Genomic DNA, 24,433 nt, shown 5'->3' with positions numbered 1-24,433 from the left:
GAGGTCTTGCTAGGTGTTGGTCGTTCGACCACCAGTCGCTTGCACGTGAAAATCCTAGGAAACATGGGAAAAACCACGTTTCCCCACTTTTCATCATAGGAAACATCTTGACTCGAAGGTGTTTTATACCACTTAACGGTCAAATCGAAATGCTTAGTTTCACGACAGTTCCTTATGATTATAGCGAGTAGCCGCCTCGACCGAGGGATGAATTCCGGACTACGCAAAGAGTCACCGGACAAGTAGTATCGAAAATATTTCAACTTATATTCTTAGCTGTCTCACGCTGTATATAATATTTCATTATATATATATATATATCGGAGATGGAAGGACACCGGAGCCTTTCCTTTGGAATTTTGAGAAAACTCCTTAATACCATAGCCGTAATTAAGCAATTGTCGTCATTCAATCCGACTGTATTTGTTCGAGATTTATGATAGTGAGCTTGGGCTCGAGGCGACAACCAGTCGTCGAACGTAGCTGCGATAAAGGGACGAACGTTTTGCTAACAAAGTCATGGAGAAATTCTATAGCTCTCCTTAAAAGAAATAGTTGTAGCGGTACTCGACAGTAAACATTTCAACGGTTTCTGTCCCGTGGCTCGTTATATTCAGACCCTATTCTTCGGGTAGGATGATTGCCAGATGTCAATGCATCTCCACGGTATATGTTCAACTAGCCTGAGGACCCGTTATAAATCTTAAATTTTAGTTAACTAAAGTCCTTCAAACAGACAAACGGTCTTTGTTTCAACTACGGGAAGATATGAGAAATCTATTTTTTCCACGAACGACGCTTTCTGCTAGCAACTTTCCCTCAAGGAAAAATTTCCCTCACCATCCGAACGAAGACTCTCGTATGACTCTCGTTGTCGCGTTATACTGCGAACGCGTCTCCTTGCTAATTACGATCAAACAAATACAATAGTTTGTAAGCAATATATTATATTACATTGTATAATTAAATTTAATGTAAATTGGTACATATTTCTCCAATTTTATTGAATAAATTAATATTTTAAAGGCAATTCAACTGTTTTATCAATCACCCCTAACTCTATCCGCCCCGATCCTTCTTTCCCGTCACATTCATAAATTATAATAAGGGAACACGGAAAATTTTTCAAAGTTTTAGTTTGTTTACATTTTAGATAATTCTGATACAGCAAATAAATACTGAAACTGTAAATAAACATTAAAAATGTAAATAAACAAGTTAATGTTTATTTACGTTACAAATGTAAATAAACAAGTTAATGTTTATTTACGTTACAAATGTAAATAAACAAGTTAATGTTTATTTACGTTATAAATGTAAATAAACAAGTTAATGTTTATTTCCAAAAACTTTCAAAAAACTTTTGTAAATAAATATTGGAGACGTAAATAAACAAACCGAGAATGTAAATAAACATTGAAAACGTAAATAAACAAAGCGTAACCAAAATAAAGGAAAAATGTAAACATCTAAAACTTCCCAGAATGATGACGTTACTTCTAAGAATTTTTGCGACTTCTGGAATAGGTCGCCTTTTTCATAGAATTCTCGCGATTCCGAGAGTATGACGTAATTTCCAAGAATATCTCGAATAAACAAATGACTTAATTGTGAGCTGGGTGATTTTTCCACTTTCCCGTTTCAGAACTTCGTTTTAAAGTCTCTCAACTTGCTCTTATCGTCTTTTACGTTCTTCTTTCTCGTTATAGGATTGGGATTTCTAATATCGCTGGCTATGCGAATGATTATTATTATGAAATTCTACTATTCGTATTAGGATAACTCAATTAAATGACGTTGCGCGTTTTATAATATTCTGATAGATCAATGATTTATACAATTCTAGCTAAAAATAACTGATACATGTAAAAATACAATATCTGTATATCTATCTGTCCTTGTCGCACACTAATGCGTTCCTTGTTTTCCACAGGGTAACAGTCTGTCCTTGTCGCATAGTACTGCGTTCCTTGTCTATGACTACCCAAGTGCTGTCATCTATCGGATCTGGTTAAAAACACGAAAAAGTAACAGGAATATAGAACGTGCAAGGAGGTATCGCAGGAGATACTAGACAAGGACCGCACTACTGTGCGACTAGCACAGACTTATGCCGTGCGAAAGACAAGGAACGCACTAGTGTGCGACAAGGATAGACACACCTCTCCCTCTAATGTATCGAATGTTCGTTAATTACTTTTTATCGGGGAAAAATTCGTACACTTTTGGAATTGCGGAATAAAGTTCCGGAACTTTTGAAGTTGCGGAAAATTTCGTTCCAAAACTGTATATGAATATGGCTTGAGATGCGCGCTTTATTTCGCAATTCCAAAAGTGTACGAATTTTTTCCCCGATAAAGAGTAATTAACGAACATTCGATACATTAGGTGTGTCTATCCTTGTCGCACGCTAGTGCGTTCCTTGTCTTTCACACGGCATAAGTCTGTCCTTGTCCACAGTAGTGCGGTCCTTGTCTAGTGTATCTTCTGCGATACCTCCTTGCACGTTCTATATTCCTGTTACTTTTTCGTGTTTTTAACCAGATCCGATAGATGACAGCACTTGGGTAGTCGTAGACAAGGAACGCATTACTGTGCGACAAGGATAAGTACATATCTTATGTTGGACGAAGAGGGCGGTAGTGTACGATCAGTATAGAGACGTACCCTGCGATAGACACAGAGGGCGACACGGTATGATAAGGAAAAACAATATATTCACTGGATATATGTTGGACGAAGAGGATGATATTGTGCGAGCAGGATAGAGATGTACCCTGTGTTAGACAGAGAGGGCGACACTGTATGACAAGGACAGATATATGCGCACTGTGCAGGTGTTAGAGAAAGAGGGCGACGGTGTACGACAAGAACAGCAATAGCGATTAGTTCCAGTTCGTTCTATCTTTTCTAAAAAAAAAAACTAATTGGAAGCATTAATTTCTGCTGTTTCGCCATTTTAATTACTTGTCCGTTTCACTGTTTTGTTTACTCTATTTAAGTGAATCCGTAATTGTCTTTTTATATAGCATTTGAACTTCAAAACGCGTATACAAAGTTCAAATTCTTAACAAACCTACTGACCGTACATATGTATATGAATTAAATTAGGCTTGCCTAATATGAATCTATAAATTAGGTAATAATTTTTATAAATAAAATTTGGGTAATAATTCTGAAAAACTATATTATATTTTTTTTAGTATTCTTTTTAATTTTCGCTTTTCAGTTCACATCATATTTACATTTAATATTCCAAGCTCTTATCCTACTAATTACTTAACTCAATACATTTTATCATTAGCTTACATTCTGTTATAGTATGCCATCTTATCTATACATCTAACTTATCTATATCTGTATAATGGAATGTATTTACAATTACACTTCTATAATTAACAATTTTTACAATGATTGTACAATTAGGCGTATACAATGGTAGACTGTAGAAATGCACGATTTGCATAATATATCTTATAAACGTATAACTTTATATGCAGATATAAAGGAATTTTATATACATATCAATTTACAAATTAATCCTACAGACACGAAATACAGTGGCTATAATAGGTACTTGCGCATACCCTTACTTTTCAATAGAACTATTGTTTTTAATCAGATTCTTCATTTCATGTTTATAGTATCAAATTGTTATAGTAATATGGAAGTATCACTGAATGATATGACGTGTATGAAAATTGATATACTTAGATCTAATTAATTAGTCTGTAAATGCTACAATGAATACAATCTTACAATAAATACTTTTTGTAGCTAGCATATGTACACTTATATATATCAGACATACACAACTCTAAATGCATTAAGGACAATCTCTACCGTCCTTTAAACCTTTTTAACTAACCCCTTGTCTTATAACATCATGAGAGATTATCGCCTGATATATTTTGCATCGTTTCAAACATTAGAAACGCCAATTAGAGTCGTCACATGTTTTGAAGTATAAACATTAGCAAAGAAAAAGAAAAAAGAAAATAAATACAAATTTTGTCACTGACTATGGCACGGGCTGTAGTGAATTAATCTTTCGATTTAATTGACATGTTTTACGTGACTTAATCGACGTATGAAGTACAATTAGCTTTTCGTCGTTTGCCTTGTATATACAGTATATTATAAAGTGTTTTTCGATTTGTACACACTTGCGGGAAATGTTAAATTTAAAAAATACACAAATCGTGTATAATATGCAAAGGTATATAAAATATTTACAATACACTTTTTAAATTATACACGTAAAGATATGAATCTGTATAAATATCCGCGGTTCTGTAAATAATTATTGTTATTATGTTTATATACGATATGTAGCATATTAACATGACGAATCATACTCGTTATTCGAAGCCAAATGGTTAGTTCATAAGACAAAGGTTTAGTCAAAGTTTTAACCAACTATATTACATCTCTTACGACAATGATACTTTTCGAAATACAACGCGCATGCCAAACAATTCCACTTGGCAACCGCTTATCCACGAAACGTCGTCTTGCTGACAGCGTGGTGACATTTGCTAAAGAGGAGGTTGCTGTCAGGTTATCGAACTCTTTTTCATTTCTCTCTCTCGTTTTTTTCAACGTCCAGATGGATAGCAGTTTTATCGCTGGAAAAGGCAGGAGATTCGAGCTTTTGTTTTAGAAAGTAAGTAGCTTTTTCAAGCTTTGAATCGGAGCCCGTTGCTCCTGGGCGTGCCCGGATCTTTAAGGGATCAACTTTTCACTGGATCGCTAGAGGATGCATCCGATTCCTTGTTCCATTTCAACGTTGCCTCGCAGACAGAGATAGGAATCTGCAATTTATTCATTTCTATAGAACATACTGTTACATTTATAACATTATAACAGACTGTACAGAGCAAAATCAGATTACATATTTACTTTGATATCTTAACGTTATATCTCTTGTTGAGAACTTGTTGCCTTGGCAAGAATTCTATACATAGAAGTATATAGAAGTTGTCTTAGAAGACAAAAATTGTTATATAGGATTATATATTTTTTTATAATTGCTTTTTTGGAAGAATTATTGTACACAGTATTATAGTGATCAATTTCCATAACTGGTATGTGATACTTTGAAGGTTTTAGATATGAGAAGATTTAAGCAGTCCATGAAAAGACACTTTGATGAATAGAATGCTTTCCTTTATTCCTCCTGATAAACTTGTCTTTTTAAAATGTAAACTTCCTTCGTCGATGCTCTCAGAGGAATTTTAGCAGAAATTTAGCAGAAACTCATGAGTATCTGAAAAATTGACAAAAGTATTAATATATTAAATATATTATATAATATTTGCATTATTTAATTTGAGTTTTTAAATTGCGTGTAATGACTGAAGTATCCTTATCAATTATTGATTAATAATTCACGATCAAATCAATTATAATTCCTTACCAATTAAGTTTGCTCTCAAGTGTATCTCGAGAATCTTCAGCTTTAGCGTAGTTCGATAATAGGAGATTATTTTGCATTTCAACTTTCATTTTCCATACATCCGTGAAATTGTCATTGTCGATTCATTTATATTCTATGTTATTCCTGCACCTGTTCAAGCGAAATAATCAATACAATGTTTCTTTCACCAATCCCATATTTTTTCATATTAATTAAATCAACGATAAAATTGCAACATCGAGCTCTCTTTCTTCTTAAATGAATAGAACAAAATTTGCGATAGGAATTTCTTAAGAAACAGATAAAAATAAAACGTAGATCGACGAAACAGTGAAAATAAAAAACAGAAAAGTTGCACTAGCAAGAGGCGAACGATTTAATTCTATTAATTAAAAAAGCTCCTCGATAATCTTGTTCTTTGGTAGACTCTTCAGTGTTTCAATTCTTCTTGAGACATTTGAGAAGAGAAAAGTTTTATGCAAACGCGAGCCATCTCTGTTGCTGCTTGCCTTTGACCATTGCGATCAAATGAAAAGCGGAGCTTTTTCTACAGCGACGCAGGTGAACGGCCGACCAGGTGAAAAGCTGACAGTTTGAATAAAGCACGCTGAGCTGAATTACGGGAGACATGACCGATCCAACGTCGACATCTTCTAGACGACGCCAGATCAGCCAGAAGACCCGAAAGAAATCAGCGTCCACCAGAAAGTCTCAGAAAGGCTTCTTCAGGTAAGAGCGCCCCTGTGAAATGATAAACACTTTGCAGCTTTATATTTGGAGAAGTTTTAAATCTTTATACAGGGTGTCTTGTACAGAAGATTTAATAATGTATCGAATATTGCATGTGAAAATATAGGGGGTGCAGTTCAACCCTTTTTTATATGCAATATTATATTTTTAACGTATATTACTATATACTTTTGAATTAATTTATTAACAAATAAATGTATTGGTAACGTTTGTGCAATTTTATGTTTTATACATACACATAATTGAAAAAATGGAACGTGATTAAAAGTTTATTTTATCTACTGTATGACGTAGCGAGTACATTATTTTAGATATTTTGCTTATTATGTGCATTCTATGCATGTTCGCGCCTTAAATAAAAATCGGCGGTATAGTTATCATGCAGAGTGATCTTTTAAATTACGATCATTGAAATCTGTACTTTTTAGATCACAGAATTATTTTACCAAGGGCCATGAACACTTGGGAGAAGCTAGGAATGTCCTGGAGGAGCAATCTCCATTCGTCTATCCTCCTTGTTCGCTCATGTTCTCTTATTTTCAATATTGGAAGGCGAAAAAACGTACCACAGATAAAGAACGAAGAATGGATGTCTTCAAAGCCAAAGACTCGTACGATCTTCTACGGAGACTTCGTGTAAGGAATTACAATTTTGATGTGTGATCTTAGTACATGCAGACTATACAGGGAATCGTACTCTTACAATTATTGAATTCGACAATTTGTTTAAAAAATGTCTACTTACTTATATTGCGAATATTTGCTATTTTGCGATAAACGATATATCAATCAGAGACTTAATTATTACACCATATCATACATTTCTATTAATATACATTGCAGAATATATTAAAAGATATTAATCATTCGTACTCAATAATTGCGAGAGTATAAATATTTCTATGATTTGTCGTAGAATTCAATCTAAATGTTTACTATAGCTAGGAAGAAAAATACTCTAAAGTATAGAAATATATAAAATTAATAATAAGTTTTAAATTAGAAAATATAAAATCGCAAGTAAATTTAATCAATTTATTATAAAGATTTTTAAGCCTGTGAACGTTTAATTACTGATTGAACTTTGATTATTCGATTTCAGAAGAATTTCCTTACTTGATACGAGTTGTACGATTATGTTGCAAGGTGGACGTGGACATCGAGACTCTAGAGGCGAAGAAACACAAAGATTTGGAAGAAGCTATAGCCATGACCGACGTAGATCCGCAGTATTTCTCGGAATTGGATGGAGGATTAATCAGAGAAAAATTTTCTGTGCGCAACTATGTAGAAGACACTCGTGAGATATTAAAGGTTCGGTTGCTGGCTGGACAAGAAATGGACGATTGTATTCGTATAGACCAACAGTTCGTCGAGGAGCAGAAACGACTCGATGAGATCAAGGTCTGTCTTTGCAGATCTAAAACCATAAATTTGTTATTAATATATAACAAGAAAAAGATAATAAGTACCAGAATAATGTTTCTATGATAAATCTCATATTGATACGTACCAAATTCCTACGTCTTATATTAGAATGTCTAGGACATTACAAATAGGATATGCATTCTTAGTTTATATTTTCCAGTAATTTAAAGAATGATGATTTATTTCCTGGCAATAAAATAATTTTTTCCCTCTTTATTCTTACTTATTTCCTTAGCTAGGATATAAAGTCTCTAAACATAGCGCTAAATTGTAGACAGATATATATTTTATATATTACAATCTCGTTTCCATAATTCAATCAACATTGAAAGATTAAATAGGAAAAATTGCAAATTCCCTCTAATATCTCATTCTTCATTCAAATTTCTAATAATTATTTTTTCATCCAAATCTCTAGTATCTATTCCTCATCAATACTATATGTTTCATTTATCCTACCAGCGACGATACCGTCGATACGTGAGCGGTTTCGAGGAGTTCCTTTCGACGGATCACGAGGAGAGCATGAAGATTCTACAGTTGGCTGAAAACGAGATAAAGAAGACTAAGCAGATCACAGACAGGAGGAACAAGCTTTCTGCAGAGTACGGTAAGGTCAGACTGGACGTGTATCATTGGGAGGAGAGCTGGAGGACAGTGAAGATGTGTCAAAGATTCCTCTATCAGGTGTCTCCGCTCGCTTGGCGGGCGGAACACGACTGGATTCATCGCACTGATTCTGGAGAAAGCATCCTTCACAGAGCTGACGATTTATTCGGTCGATACAGAATGGTTGACGAAGTTGCTTCGCTTGACGTTCTCATAGGTAATTCGTATTATTCTACATTTGTATGTTTTCTTTACCTTGGGAAAAGATTCTATGCTAGAAGATATTTCGTTAATGTCTTGCATAGAGGTTTTATTAATTATTTCATACCTTTATACTTACCTTTTTCCTTTCGAGATTTATGTTTCATTCATCGTTGCGATAGGAGTCTTGGAATAATCTTCAAGAACGTTTCTTAGCTTTGACTAGATCACGGATGTTCGTACAATTATAGACAATTCTAAACGACAGGAAATTCTAACAATATAAAACAACGCGACAGAATATGCAAAGATGTGTAAAATATCCAAATCACTAGTTGTAATTTTGTAGTGAGAAACATTTAGTAGTAATATTTAACGAACAAATTGTTAGTTAGAATATTTGTATTCTTCGCATCGAAGTACTGAAAATTATTGCTTCGTATTTTTAGACTTGTTCGAGCAAGACATCAACAAGGCAGGTCCGACAAATATATACTTCGAAGATCCATTTGAACTGATCTACGTGTTCAGAGCGATAGAAACGCAAAATCTGAACGCGTTGATTCACTTGGAGTCTCTGGCAAAGCCGATGTCTGAATTGATGGTGACGATTCAGTCCGCTGAAGAACAGATCCAGGCGGAAGTTACGGAGATAACCAACACGATCAACGAGCTACAAGTAAGAATTTGATTAATCAACTCGTTAAAGACCAATCGATAGTTTATCATACTGTTATAAACTTACAAACACTTCTTCTTCTTTAGAATCTTTAGAATCTTTAGAATTCTCCTTCATATAGCCGCATTGTACGAAAATAGAATTCGTTAACGCAAGTTAATTGAAAAGAATCGCGGTTGAAACGTTGGCTTTTAATGGGTTGTGAATTATAAATATAAAATACAAAATACCAGAAATAAGTCAAATAAAATAATTACAAGTAAATCAATTTTAAGAATACACATACTTACGATGACAAATTTAGGATACCATTCGCAAACTCGAAGCTAGAGCCGCGGAATTGGAAAGTTACGCGAACGAGCTTCTAGAAACGTTGTTCCGCGATTCCGTTTGTTCCGAGGAAGTGCTCCGTCTTCAGGTATTCGTCGAGGACACGTATGAAAGCTGCGTGGCGCCGAACGATGCGAACCTAGATAGTTTCTGCATGATGAAATGGATCGAGAAGACGCACGAGGAGTTGAATTTAAAGCTGGATACTCTACCACCGGAAGTGGTCCAAGCTTGCGAGAAGGAAGGCTTCAAGCAGGAGCTGAGGGCTATGAAGGAGACGGAGGAAGCTGCCAAAAAGGTCAGATAACTCGGAATTATAAGAATTACTCGGTATTATTTAATATCCTCCGTTGCCCGCTTTCTGAATGCATCATGGCATAAACTGCGGATGTTTATGCATTTATGGAAATAGTGCACAAAAGAACTCATGGAAAGTTTCAAAAGGCAAAGGCACGCTTAAGGGAAATTTAATAGTGGAAAGATATATTTGCGAGAAACTCAAAGTTACAAAAATACATTTATGGAAAATTTAAAAGGGCAAAGATGCGCTTATGTGATATTTAAGGGTGCAAGGATGCATTTATGAGAAACCTAAAGTTGTAAAGACGCGTTCATGGAAAATTTAAGAGGGCAGAAATACACTCGTTGGAAGTCTGAACGTGCGAAGATGTATTTGTGGGAAACTTAAAAGTGCGATTATTCGCTTAGAGGAAATTTAAGCGTGCAGAAAAATATATATATATAATTGTACAAATTATTTAAAGTATAAAACTGGTTATAGTATTCAATAGATGAAACGAATCGTTGCTTAAATTTCGCTTCCTTGGTTATATCTCTAAAAATTTACATAAATATCCGCAGCCTGCTTATGGTGGGTAATTGAAATATACTTTGATGGTTTCGCGCGTTTAAAATGTCAAATGTGAATTTGTCTGTTATAGTTTGAGCTCATGCAGCGATTGCTGGTATCTCTGCAACGTGCTATAGAGCCGCCTCCGATAAAAAGGCGGCCTGCAATGCGGCGATCGACTCCAAAAACTCAAAGATTGAAATCGATACCACCCCCGCCGAAGCCGACCGAGCAGGAGATGCAATATTTGATCTTTTTCACCAACTATTGCAAACAGGAGGACTTCACCGCCTATCGCGATCAATTTCCGGACGACTTTGATCTGACGTTCCAGGATAAATGTTCGGAATCGATCAAAAGTGCGGGATCCGAGAATTACAGGGAAGAGGAAGATAACAGTCAACGAGATTCGAAGAGTCAAAGAGAATCGAAAGAGACTCTACAAGATTTTAATATTACTGAGAATGTCGACTGATCGGAAACTTTACAAATTAACGTATTATAGAATATTAAAAAATATGCGAAAGTTTCTTATACGTTTAAACTTACAACTTACTGCTAGAATACAAAACAATATGTATTGTACGCAGGAGACGCGTGATGCTGATTTTTATCGTGTAAAAGTAATTTTATAGATTAAAAATTGTGAAAGCAATTCATCACGGAGAAGATTAAATCTTGTTACTTAATATTTGATTGAGTTTTTATATTTTTTGTACAATCTCAGATTCCACTCTAGTGCGAGTAAAAAAAGAATTCTTCTTTACTTTTTGCTCAAGATTTTAGCGAAGTTCACAGGAACCATCTCTGTTCACTTTTACATATTAAAGTTTCGAACTTACTTCCGCCCGATCGATCATTTTTGCCATTTTAATTTATGAAACTGTTCCAAAGTAAAAACATAATCGTTTATCATTATCAAAGCTGTGATACTTTAAAACTGTCTAATGAAATCGCGGAGTAAAACGTGGCAAACGATCATGGAATAAATTTCGTACTAACCGAACATGATAGCTACAAAGAAATTATTATACACGATAGCGCGTCTGTATCCGCGCAATATGCAAATAGGGTAACCATTACGCGGCTACGTATAACGCTTGAAAGGAAGGATAGTTGTTTCTTAATCCTGGTTCACCAGGTTAAAACAGCAATGGAAAGAAGCTACAGCATAGCGAATAACTAAAACAAATTATTGTTTTAGCCAGAGAGTTCACCGCGACTCTCCAATTATTCATAGTGTTCCATGATTTCGATATTACCTTCGCGGACGAGCTGGTGAATAATTCACGAGGCTTTCCGAATCGAAAATCTTCGTCGTCCGATTAAGTAATTGAATTAATCAGGCAACGCGGCAGATGAACAGATGGCTTCCGCGTGTTCCTTCCTTCTTCCTTCCTTTCGCTTCCTCTTTCTTTTAATTCAAACACTTGCACGATTTACGCAGCGCGAAACACCGATCAAACGTAACGCGGAGGACGCCTTGCGGCGCGAAGATTAATTCGAGACGCGGAAACGTCTGTGCAATGATCTTTTCTCTATCTTGTTTTTTCTTTTTTATCTTTAACGGAGGAGTTGGTGCGTGCGTTCTCCGCTTTACGGCCGAAAGCCACGCGCTCGAGTCATGGCGTTTTCAATTTTTACGGGAACAGCTGCGCTCTTCCATAGTACACGAACGATCCGTTGGTTTGAAGATGAAAATTTTACGCGATTCTCACGAGAATCCTACCGGAGGATAAACTTACCAGGGATTTTTCGTACTTGAGTTTCTCCCGCGTGCATTAACATTGCAAATCATTCTTCTTACGTCCGGCAGGTTTGGAGGTTGTGCGAGCAACATGAGCGAGATTTTAATTAAATTAATCATTTGTAGATTCTATTGATAGAATTTCATGTCTCATGTCTTTATTGATAAGATTAAGAAGATAGTTTCGAAAGTTGTCTATGATTGAAGATCACAGATGAAAAATGATAGGTCATATATTTGTCCCTTTAGAAGAGCAATTTAAAGATTCGACATGTTAATCAATTATACGTACAAGGTATATCTTTTCGTTTAATTTTGGGATTAAATGCGTGTCTCTGTTGCTTCTTTGATCATTGAAAAAATATTAATTATGCAGATTTATATCAATCGAGCACAACCGGCACAGTAAATCAAATTAATATTTTTCGTCTTTTACAAAGCAGCAGCGTGGATTTGTCAGCTTTTGAAAGATTTGTATCTTCCAATTCTTCGATTGTTCCATCTTAAAACATTCTTTTTCAGTAATTAAGTGACGTAAATCAAGAAAAATCGGTGTTGTCACATTTGTCTCGTGTAATCTTCAATTAGAATGTATTTTTATTTTCAATTTCGCAATTAACGAAGGGCATGTATTAAGTAAATCGAAAGTCTGGGAAATCTTTTACTTCCAGATCTCGTTTTCGAGAAGAGCGAGTTTGAAAACTTGTTACGTAAAATTCAATTTCCTCGAAAACGAAGATACGTTTTTGAACTTGGTCTCCTAGGAAGCAATGTTCTGAACGAACAAATTTAGTTTCCAATTTTTAACTTATATTTGTACGTAGAATCAGCTTTTTTCTTTGCTCGCACGATTGCTAGAACAGCCTGCGTGTTAAAATAATTCTTATATAAATATTTAGAATATTAAAGAAATATATTAGAAAAGTTTAGAAGAAAATTGTCAGAAATCGAATGAAACATATGTAATACCCAAGTTCCACGGCAACCTATTCCTCATATAAATATCACAATCTCAAAGATTATAATCCGAAAGTAGTTTCTGAAACTACTTTGAACGATGAAGAAAATCCATGTTCGAATCTTTATTTTATATTTCCTAATTTCATTCCGATATGATTGCCAAATTCTATAGCCAGCCAATCCTCGTATAACTATAGTTTCAGATTATAATTCGGAGGCTTTGAAACCGTTGCAAACAATTAAGAAAAGCCAGGTTCGGACCATCGCGACTTCAATAATCCCCTCGAAACTTGATCTTCCATTCGTTTCATAAAATTCAAAGCACAGTGAAATCGTTGCTCGCTCTAATTGCACCAAACAGTCGTTCAGTTCATTGAATCACCGTGAAGCAGGGAAGATGGAATAAAATTAAAAGAGAGTCAGAGTAACGGTGTAATTGAAGAGGAGCTGAATTCAGGGAAGGAGAAGCGATTCTGAAATTCTTATGCAATGAAAAAGTAGCGGGTTTCGGATTACTTTCGCGGAGTGGTTGCTTGAAGAATGTTCTCGTAGGTTTCTCCTTTGCATCCCCGTTTCCCAAAGGACTCCGGGCTAAGAACAAGAGGATCCGGATGGGAAAGGGAGAGAACAAGCGCACACGTGTTTAGCCGGGAACGAAAGAAATCGGCGGAAATGGGAAAAGTGGGAGGTGGTCTGCACGTAAAGGAAGTAATTTCTCCAATGGCATGATAAAAAATAGAAAGGAAAACTAAGGGACAAGGATAAAAGATCGTAGGGTGTTTCGTCTTCGTTGGACATCGATGAAAATAGATGAAAACGCGTGGACGTTTGCGCGGGGTAAGCAAGTTGATGTTTGTTATCAATTTGCGAATTAATATTTACCCGTCTTGTTGATTCATTCAGTGCATGCGGCTTACTTCCGCGCAGATGCGAAGGAATTTTGCATTTGACCATTGTTTAAGAATTATTTCTATCGTAGAGCGTTTTAATTATCGTGTGATAAATGGGTGCATACAAAGGTACAATCATTCCCTTGCCTATTACATTATAATTATCCAGGCATCCTGTATATTCTTTTATAATTTCTTCTTCTAAGAAGAACAATTTCGGCAAATAAATTATATTTCATTTTGACAAGAACAAAGAAGATCCTTCTTGTGTGAGATCATTCCTCTTTATTCTTATGACTTGTATATTTTAGGGTACACGAGGCCTCTCACATACATAATTCCTATACCACACGTATACAGCCATATGCAGTAAGATACGAGATGATGTTTTATAGCAGGCTATTATGGCGTTTAGTGGGGAAGATTCGCAACGACACGGAATCGATACAAGGGTCCGACGAAGTCGATGTTGGAACGTCTCGGGTAAATGAGAATTTTGGCCCTGACATGTTGTCTGCAGACTGTCATCTCGACGCGAAAGAGCTACAAAGGGAACTGGGAAGGTGAGGGTGACTATAGCGAGTCGAGTGCCACGTGTCTGCCATCGATTCCACTTGTAGGGTAAAGGTGGCGAGGGTTGGTGGCTAGTTAGGTATCGTTGCAAATGATCCTCGCCATCTCTCTTTCAATTCCTACCAAGTGGTGACACTTGTGTGTGCTCGCGGTAACAACAGTTCGTCGTGCTCGAAAGGGAGAAATTTGCATAGAGCGTCCTCTCTAAAAATAACGAAGACAAAAATCGTACTAGAGGTAACCTATTCAACATAATATAGCGGAATAACACCGTATACTCTCGGAAGACAGATTAATCAATCGCATTTTCTGTTATTTTCTCAATCGCATTACGTAAGTACGTAGGTGATTAATATTCAATTCTTAAAAAGTAAATTTCGATATGTTCGAACTCTTTAATTCTACTTTTGCCATTTCACGATTCATTACACAGGCGAATCCTACCCATACAATTCTTATTACGCAATTCGTTTCGTAAATAAAGAAGTGGTAGACCTAGTTAGATGGACCTATTAAATATTCAAAAAATTAGAGACCTACAACCTTAAGCACACGGAATTTCCAGAGATTAAGAGAAGTCTGGATAATTACACAGAGAAAATCTCACAGGAAAGTGAAAGAAGATTAAGACTAACTCGAAAGAAAACGGATTATTTTTTCTATCATGGTAAAAGCACCAGCTGTGTACGAGGTTTTGGAAGAATAGCCGGCGTTTCAGTGGAAATCGCCGAGGGAAAGGCCGGATTTTGCGTACTTCGAGGAGGCCTTTCGAGATTATCCCCATAGCAACGAGAATTGCTCGATAGCAGACTGGCTAGGGGGCTCTTCAACCAAGTCAGCCCCTCTCTCCTCTTCCTCTTCCTCCTCGTTCCTGTTTATCGTTCGTCTGTTTTTAACCCTTGCACGCCACCCCGTAACTTCTCCCATTTTTTTAACACAGCCGATGCGGCGAAACTGAGAAGACAGAGAGAAACATACGGTATATAGAGTATTTTGCCCTGTACCGTTGCTTCCTCTTGGTCCTCCTGCGCTATATTATTCACCATTCAGCTGTCCGTGAACTCTTCTCAGAGCAGAGAGGGCCTTTTGTCTCGCGCGCCACTCATCCTCGCGTTCGAACGCGCGCGGTCCGCTTTGGATTACACCGCTGAGTCTTTGCAGCTTCTTTCCTTTCCGCTCGTCTTCGTCTTCTTCCTCGTTTGGATATAGCAACGACTTAGATATTGGCCGACACTACATCTTGTTATGAATCCAATAAGGATGGGTCGTGGGTGGAATTGAATTTCAGACGCGTACAGTTCTAACTGGCTGCAATTTTATTTCTACCTACGGTTTATGGTCGCGTAGTTTTTATGTACGGCATACGTACTTTTCATAGTACGCCCGGGAGATTTTCTTCAGGAGTGATAGCAAAATTCATTTCCTATATTGCCTCGTATAGGTTCTTTATTTATGGGTACGAATCTATCGAGTTCTGCGCAATAAGACGTCTCTACGATTTCGAAGATTTTTCTATACTGCTGTCCATGCGAGGTTCTCTTTTTATATTGGGAAAAAAAATAGCTGACTTTTCCCTTAAGCTGTGTCAACGTGTAGAAGAATAGATAGTTGATCTTGCTGATATTTCTTGCGAAAGAAGATGGAAAGTACGACGGTCATGTGTCGTATTTGTTTAAAAATAAGTATTGAAAAATGTCGTATATGAAAGCTCTTATATATATGAGTAGAGTCTTGATTATTAAAATATCGATCAACGATCGATTAATTGGAGATTAGAGAATGGTTCATTAAAAAACACAAGGACAGAAACTGAAAGAAATTGCTACATTTTTGTTGAAAATTTCTCCTTTCTATTCTTTGTCAATATATCTTTCATATATATGTATTTTATAATTATTTCGGATAATTAAAGTTCTACTACATTTCAGAACTAAACTGCAAGCTAGAAGATATAATACAAGTTATCTCATCTCCTGTTGATGCCACGGATTCTACCGGCGCGCTGAATCTACAAAAGTTGAAGTTGAATTTAAAGTTTATAAAACAGCGTGATACATATAACGAAATATTTTCACAAGTTAATCTAAATGTAGAATCATCGTACCATATGAAGAAGAAACATTAAATCAACGTTGGAGGTTCTCTTAACAGAGGAGTCTTTTGTCCAAAGTGGCACATTTTCGCGTATTTGAGGACGCAACGAGAGCTTACATTCAGTTTTCATTTAATGTAAATGCAGCAGAGGTAAAAAATGACAATTTTTTCCCCATCAATTTAACAATCGCCATTTAGTTGTTTATTTTTAATTAAAGAAATGGTTATTGACGTGTACATTTATAGAAATCTCAGTCACGTGCGCGCCGATGATTCACACACATCCCCTCTGACTTTCTTGATGGGAATAAAAAGAAGAGAAGAAGGAGGAATCTGTTAATCCAGCAGCAGCCGGACAATTTTAACAATGGACCTCCATAGTCCTGCTGAACTACTTTATTCGCTATTCAGCCGTCCGTGAACTCTGGGATAAAAGAGGCCTTTGTCTCGAGTGCTACTCATCCATGCGTTTGAATATGTGTTCGCTTCTGCCACGAGCTACAACTGTTTACAGTATTCGGCTGAATATCGTTAAGAGTGAGATGACACCAAAAATAGTTCAGCAGAAATCACAGAGAGCTTGTTTCTCAATGAAATTACGGAATTAGGGGAATTAAGAGTGGTGAAATTAAAAATTAGAGAATCTGCGAGATTAAGGGTTGGAGAGCTAAACGAATTAAAGATTAGAGAATTAGAGAAATTAAGAATTGAGAAAATTAAAAAAAAAAAAAAAAAACATTAAAAGTAATTAAAAGAATTAAATGTCAGAGAGTTGGAGAATTAGAGAAAATTAAAAATTACAGAGTCAAAGAATGCAGAAATTAACTATTAAAAAAAAAAAAAAATTAAAAACTAGAGCGTTAGCGGTAATTAAAAAATTAAAAATTCGAAGTTGGAGAAATCAAGAATTAAAGAAATTAAAAGTTACAGGGTTGGAGAAATAGAGAGATAAAGACTTGGGGAATTTCAATTCTTCAGAATTCGATAAAGGATCAAAGTGGTGTTATTGAGTTTTAAGAGCACGATAAACGACTTTGCAAAGTGGAATTATTAAATTTCAAGAGCACGATAAGAGGCTTGAGAATGTTTCTAATGAAAATGTTCAACGCTGTTTCTGCATGGGACTCAATTTGTACACATGGTGGTCAACTAAAAGGCGTGCAAATGATTGCGAACTTTCTCACGAGGGAAGCTTGGACAAGCGCGTTAGCCTTGTTTTTAACGGCAAGAATAATTAACGACCGTCTACAGCAGCTGTTCTTTCGTAGTTTCTATCGTTGTCTTCTCCTATTTTCTTCTTTAACTGACTTATTTTCCCCCAGAGAATTGAACAATAACCCCGCGCAGTAAATCGTACAGAGTAAGGCGCGTAATCGGTTGCCAGGATATTTGAGATCATTTAAAAAAAAGTGGTTCAATAAATTAAACTACAAAGAATATCTTTTCTTCATAAATAACTGACGAGGGAAGATTCCCAGCCCGCAAATTCAAAAATTTATGAAACGTTGGGGATATGTAGGGGATATGCAGATATGTATTATGCAACTTTTTACTGCCCAAATCCTTTCTAAAGGAGTGAAAACGATCCCTGGAAATTTTCCGATTTTCCAAATGATAGTCCTAAAAGAATAGGGTGAAAAGTTAGTATACGCTATTTTATTTCTAAATCGTTATTTTCCTTCCACTTTAAGAATGTGAAATGAGAAATGTACAATGCTATTTAAGAAAAAAGAGCTTCTGTTTTAAAAAGATTCGTTTTATATTATAATGGACGTTAATGTTGATTAACTTTCATTTGAAATAATTCTGATTACACTATCAATTCGTAGTAATCGATCTGTTACCATTAAATTATATCCTTTATCTTATATCAGCAATTAGCTTTCGCCTCTAAAAATGTCTTCACCTTTGAAGATTTTCATTGATCCAAAGAAACTGCTTGAAAATCTCGTTTGAACTGAACGGACGATAGCCATTAATTTCTTCTGCGAACCAGCGATCGTCTGTTTTCGACCGAACAAAGTTAAATTGGATGCTGTTAATCTCTCCAATTTTGGGTCGTCGACTCAAGCGGCGAAACTAATGCCATCTTGTCCCCCCATGGTTACACATTCGGGTTAATTAGCTTCATTAAAGTGGACGGCAAACGGGGTCTGTTAGCGTCTTCTTACTTAGAACGACATCCTCGACGGGGACATCAAGGAAAATTTTTACAGCGTCGAACTTCAACTGTTTTTGTATCTTTAGCCTTTCTAATGAATAATTCCAGTATACTCTTGGTGACTATCACCCTCTTCTAGAATATAATGATAAATATCTTTAAAATCTACCAAAGTATACGAGCTAGATTATGTTAGGGGAGAATTTATCTTCGAGGGGATATTTTGCTTCAATTTTACGTTCAAACGTGCAACAGTTTTTTGATAATTCGTTTCTTTAAAAATGTTCAATTCGTTGAACGCTTCGAGTGTGAGTTCGAGTGAAATCTAGAGCTTAAAACGTTTAAGTCTAGAATGTTTGAATTTCCAAATATCGAGTTTCGTTCGTAACATCCTTTTAATTATCGGATTATCGAGTATTGTTCGTACTTTCTATTAAAACTTGTTTTTCTCATTTACTTATTTAAGGCCAGATCCACTCTGTCGGTTACCGCAAATGAGCCACGACCGCAATGAGAACACACTATGCTATTAAAATCTGCAGGCTTCCGGAGCAGAGAGTGTTATAACCGAAATAAACTTTCGAGGAATGATCATAAAGAGTTATTCTTAATAAAACAATTACACGAAAACTTGGCTGTTCGAAAATCGTGCTAATTTCGTGCGAAATATCAATAAAATCTTTTCTAATGTGATGATTACGCTGCCTAGAAGGAACGTAATCTCTGCCATTTGAAGCTTCATGATTTACGAGCTAGTGAGCTTTACAACTTCCCGCAAATCGTTTTATTTCGGAGCGTTATCGTCGCGGAGCTATTGCGACAAATTACGAGAAACGTGATTCCTTTATTTGGATTGCTTCTAGGAAGGGAAACTGCTTTGATGCGGCGCCATGCCAGTCGGCGCGTTCGAAGATGTCGAACGAAAGATTAATTTGAGAAAACAGTATGTGGCCTTATACGTACGTACGTACGTGCAATCTTGTTCCATCGAGGAATACGCCGCCCTTTTCTATCGTCGTTTCTATACATGGAGCGAACTATAACGTGGCACGCCCACGAATCGGCGCCCACACTGATTTTCAGCACTTTTGATTCCGGACGTACGCACGAAAACGACAGTATTCTCCTGCACCTATACTCTCGTTCCTCTTTTACATTTGTGTGCTACGATAAAAGAGACCCTCCATCCCCATTCTCCCATTTTACAAGAGATTTTTTTAGTAATTAAGATGAGAAGCTGTCAGCAAGGATGTCGGAGAATGGGGCATTTTTTTTATTATTTAAAAAAAAACTAAAGAATAACTACACTTAATATAAATTGCTACAGTCGATTATGATCTATTATAATTGTTTACCATAATCAATTTACCATAATTGGTTATAATTTCCTCTAACTTTATATAGTTCGCTATAATTGAAAATCTAAATGAAATCTAGAAACGTTCATAGAAGAGAAAATCACGAGCTTTCGCATGCTTTCTCTGAAATTTCTATTCATTCGTTCAATTTGTTTAATAACCCTTCCAGAGTCAAATATTTTTCTACGCCTGTAGAAGACATTGTTTTAGTCGATAATAATAAAAATTGCTCTTTTAAGAGCAATTTTTCAAAGAACACAGAATGCACTACAATTTGAGACTGGCTTCAGTGGGCATAAGGAAGTTTACTGTGTCTGGTTAAATTTATCGAAATAGAATATAGAAGAAGCTAATTATTTTCAAACTTTTCCATGAATATGAAAGGATATCTTCTAGCAGAGGCACGATTTTCAATTTCAGCTTAACGATAAGAAGTTGCCGGCGCGCCGATATTTTCTCGTCGCAACGGATACAGTTCCCATTCTTTCTGGTTTTTCCCCGTGAACGTACGCACATGTGTATCTAAATATACGAAACACATATATGCTGAACCGCCCACAGCTCGAACCGGTATATCGTACACTCGTATCCGACGATGATCCGAGAAAAGCACTCGCGTCTGGAGAACACTCGGTGAAAAAAAGTTTTCTGGAAAAAGCAATTTGTCTGTTTCTCGCGGTGGCGCGCATTTCTGTCGCGTTCGAGTTAAAAAGGGCGAGGGGAAGAAACATGGTCGACCTCGAGAAATGATTAAAAATGCCAGATTTCAGACTTAGGCGGTGCAGTTCGCCGTGTAAGTTGCCGACAGTGCAATTTCTCGTTGATGCTGACAAAGATTCAATTTTAAAACTGTCTCTAGTTAAAAGATTAAAGCGAAATACTGCAGTGGCTTTGGAGTAATTTTCTTTTTTTTCTTTTTCATTAATATCACGAGCAGTAATTTTCTCAAGAATTGAATTTTCTAGCGTAACTATTTCTCCTAAAGGCATTCTAATGCGACCCAAGAATTTCATTTTACAATTGTTTTTATTGCTAAAAGAAATATAGAAAATAACAAAGACAGACTTCAAGTATTAGTTTCATTTAATATAATAACAAATCGTTTTTTTAAGCAATTGAATCGTTCAGTGGGTAACTAGTCCTTGTCGGTAAAGGTATTTGAACATGATCAAAAAAGCGATATATGCATGAAAAATAAGAGTCGGTCAACGCCTGTCAGATCGTACGAATCCTAAACGCGCGAGTCTAACGCGAGGCGTCTCGATCTACTTAACCGCGTTAAGAGAGTGCTGCAAAATTTGCATAAAGAGTAAAGGTTTTATAATTCCACTGAGAATGAACTTTTCGTGTAGCAAAATTTTTCTATTAACCAGGTTACCCTTAATCAAAAACTTGTATAATCACGAAGTAAAAAGTGATGCTGTGCATCTATCAACTTTAACTGGGTCAAATGCAAATACGATATAATTGATTTTTAACCGAGATGAAATGATACGTAAAAAGATGATATTACGTTCGAGAAATCGACGATTCGCCCGACGAGTTAACTCGTTTTTATCGGTTAAAAGTAAAACGATATCGTAGTCGTATAAATCTTCTGGCAGAGAATTAAAACAGAAGGATCTAACGAATAAGACTTTCTCTAACACTTAGACGACACGTGCTAAATTACTTAGTCTCTACTTATTCGCAAGCTCAACGCACTCTTCCCTATTTCGAATGCAAAGAGACTGCTTTGATCGTTCTCTTCCGGCAATTATGCTTACCACTTGTTCTGCTGGATGCTAATAGAGGAACTAGTGTATGCAGATTTCAAGCAGATCCGCGTGAAACTCGAATTTCTCGTACAAATCGAACGACTGACGAGCGAAAAGGAGAGTTGCCAAATTGCATTAGTAATTTTTCAAAGGAGAACAATGCGGGATCAAAGATTTAATCTGGAATTTATGGTTAACGAAACGTGAAAGGCGTTCAATCGCCGGTGTATTCCGAGTAGAGATATTCCTGAGATGCTATCTAATATTTCCGTGGTACAATAAACGCGTTCTGTCGTTCGAATGCACATTGTTCCCATTGTAACGACACGAACTTTCTATCATTGTTTCCGTGCTCGTTCGTAGACTTCCTCTAACGAGCCAATGTTTTACAGCTTCTAAACATAAACGCTTTCCATCCTGACAGCATGTTATCGACGTTTTCACGTAATAAAACTGGACCCATGAATTCTCGTTATTTCAGAAATTTCTCTTTTTTCTTATACTCTGCTTTTGACAGACAAAATGTAACAATGCGGTCATTGTGTTAAATGCATTACCACTGGATCTTTGCATGCACGATTAATTCGCCAACTTTCGATATACAATAGAGGCAACTGTTTCACGAGATGCTTTAGGTATTTTATATTTCGTTTGCTCTGATTCTACGATATCCATATAACGATCCTGTTAACGCTTAATGGATCGTTACGTATAAATGTTTAAAAAATACATGCTTGTCAGCGTAACGAATTCAGACCTACGATCGAATAGCCTGGTTCTTCCAATCACAGAGAATTATCAGAAAGCATAAACAGTAAAAAGCAATCGTAATTGAAACAAAAATGATTGTAGATCTTTAGTGTTCTGTTATAATATTCCAAGGATTAACGAATTCGATCTCCTCACAAGACGACAGAGCCACAATATCTTAGACACTCTGTAAAAAATTGACGAAGAACGAAACGTTCCACAATGATACTTCAGGGCTAAAAAAATGATTAAATTCAATTCTGCTACGAAACTACAGTTTTGACGGTTCACATTTGTTTCGCTAATAGATTCAAAGGCAAGAAGGAGAGAAATAGTCAAATTGCACCCGGAAATAAAAGCACTTCTTAACGATGGAAATTTCTCAACGTCGAGCGTAATGACGGCGTTTCCAGCAGCAACCTCGTTTATGCCATTCTTCATCACAGCTCGTAGTGTACAGACGTCTCGGTACACTTTTTGTCAATGCATGTAGCTTTCCGCGTTCCACATTACATTGCTACGACACAATGTTCAAGCATCGGGAGCATCGCGACGCCGTTGTCCGACGAGCCTTCCGGTAATTACGTCGCGCCGTACAAGCTTTCTACGACGAGCTTGTACGAGCACAACGCCGTCAATGTCCAACTGAACGCGCGCGTTCTGCCACATTTTTCCAATTAACTGCCTATCACGATACCATCGTGTTTGCGCGAAATGAATTTTTGCAAGAGCCATCATTTACCAAGCGTAAAAGTCGAACAGTGTTTCATCGACGCAAACTAGTATTCAAATGACTATTTTTTCGAATCCGGTTTTAATCCTTATATGTTCGAAATTGTGTATTTTTCTATGGTTTAAAATTGTTTGTAATAAGTATCGTCATTTCCTTAGAATGTGTGAATTTTGGTTTAATAACCTTCTAATATTAAATTTCCCAGAAATGAATAAATATTCTCAGCCTGATTAAAAGAATCCGTACGAAAGATTATGAATTTGTTGTTTTAACCCCTCTAATCATTCTGATATTAAATTTCCCACAAATGGATAAGCATCCGCAATTTAATTAGAAAAACTCAGGCAAATTGAAAGAACCACGGTGCATAAAATTCTTTTGTGTAAAATTACGAATCGATTATTTCGATTACTTTAATCATTCTCCTATAAATAAATAAACACCCCAGCCAAATTAAAAAGACCATAGTCCACAAGAACTACTCACCGATCGTTCTAATATCAAATTTTCCATAAACGAACGAACATGCGCGGTCTGATTAAAAAGGGCACAAAATTATTTCAAGACGCGTACTCTCCCCATCCGTCTTCGTCTCGTGTATTATCAGCCAGTGACGGGCAGTTCCATGGAGCTCCGCAAATCCTTCGTGCAGGATCCTGAAAACGGTGGGGTCCCTTTGATGCCGCGGCCGTGTTCATCGTGCGTGCGCGGCGTAAATGGCCGCATCCGCGCGCCACGTGCCGTGTATCCTATCCAAAGAGAACAATAACCGCGGTACACTCTCCTTTCCCTGTTTTTTTTTTCCCTTCGCCAGCCTGTTTCCCCCCTTGTCGCCTCGTGCTGGGGGCTGATCCGCATGAATAAGTAGCCACGACGACCACGAAGTACGAAGACAGGCCTGTAAGAGGAAACATTCGACGAAACACGCTCCGTACGACGCACACAGCCGATCGTTATTGACCGGATGAAAGTAATTTCAAGGTTCGAGGAGAGTTACTCCCTCGCTTCGGCGAAAATACCACGTAGACGAATGGAAACTTTTCTCTCTTTGGTCGTGAGCAATTGGCCGAAGCTAATGTCGCAGCTTCCTCTTTCGAATTTCTATTTTTGCGCCGCGGACGCCGGAGGATCGAACTTGCTTCGC

General features: G+C 36.7%; 1 protein-coding gene and 1 long non-coding RNA gene across 2 annotated transcripts; one reads left to right on the top strand and one right to left on the bottom strand.

Annotated features, from left to right (window-relative positions):
- Positions 1–3,728: 3,728 nt before the first annotated feature.
- On the bottom strand, positions 3,729–10,364 carry LOC105666473. Its single transcript, XR_007226251.1, has 6 exons — positions 9,629–10,364; positions 9,377–9,555; positions 9,153–9,197; positions 5,420–9,080; positions 4,903–5,269; positions 3,729–4,814 (listed from the first exon to the last, which is right to left on the bottom strand). It is a non-coding gene; the product is annotated as an uncharacterized LOC105666473 (long non-coding RNA).
- On the top strand, positions 6,011–10,957 carry LOC100647161. The gene is made up of 7 exons (XM_003400813.4): positions 6,011–6,148; positions 6,598–6,805; positions 7,316–7,573; positions 8,060–8,423; positions 8,857–9,086; positions 9,391–9,714; positions 10,358–10,957. The coding sequence occupies exons 1-7, from the start codon at positions 6,048–6,050 to the stop codon at positions 10,739–10,741; spliced, it is 1,869 nt and encodes a 622-aa protein (XP_003400861.1). The 5' UTR covers positions 6,011–6,047; the 3' UTR covers positions 10,742–10,957.
- The last annotated feature ends 13,476 nt before the right edge of the window (positions 10,958–24,433 follow it).

The sequence above is a fragment of the Bombus terrestris genome, chromosome 14 (genome assembly GCF_910591885.1).
Source record: "Bombus terrestris chromosome 14, iyBomTerr1.2, whole genome shotgun sequence".
Taxonomy (NCBI): domain Eukaryota; kingdom Metazoa; phylum Arthropoda; class Insecta; order Hymenoptera; family Apidae; genus Bombus; species Bombus terrestris.
This window is presented reverse-complemented; position numbering and strand designations above follow the sequence as displayed.

What these genes read in the sequence shown, in the direction of transcription:
- LOC100647161 (XM_003400813.4), top strand. Translation starts at nt 6,048, where the DNA reads ATGACCGATCCAACGTCGACATCTTCTAGACGACGCCAGATCAGCCAG. An exon ending in ACACGATCAACGAGCTACAA is followed by an intron (nt 9,087 to 9,390) that starts GTAAGAATTTGA and finishes TGACAAATTTAG; the next exon opens with GATACCATTCGCAAACTCGA. An exon ending in CGGAGGAAGCTGCCAAAAAG is followed by an intron (nt 9,715 to 10,357) that starts GTCAGATAACTC and finishes TGTCTGTTATAG; the next exon opens with TTTGAGCTCATGCAGCGATT.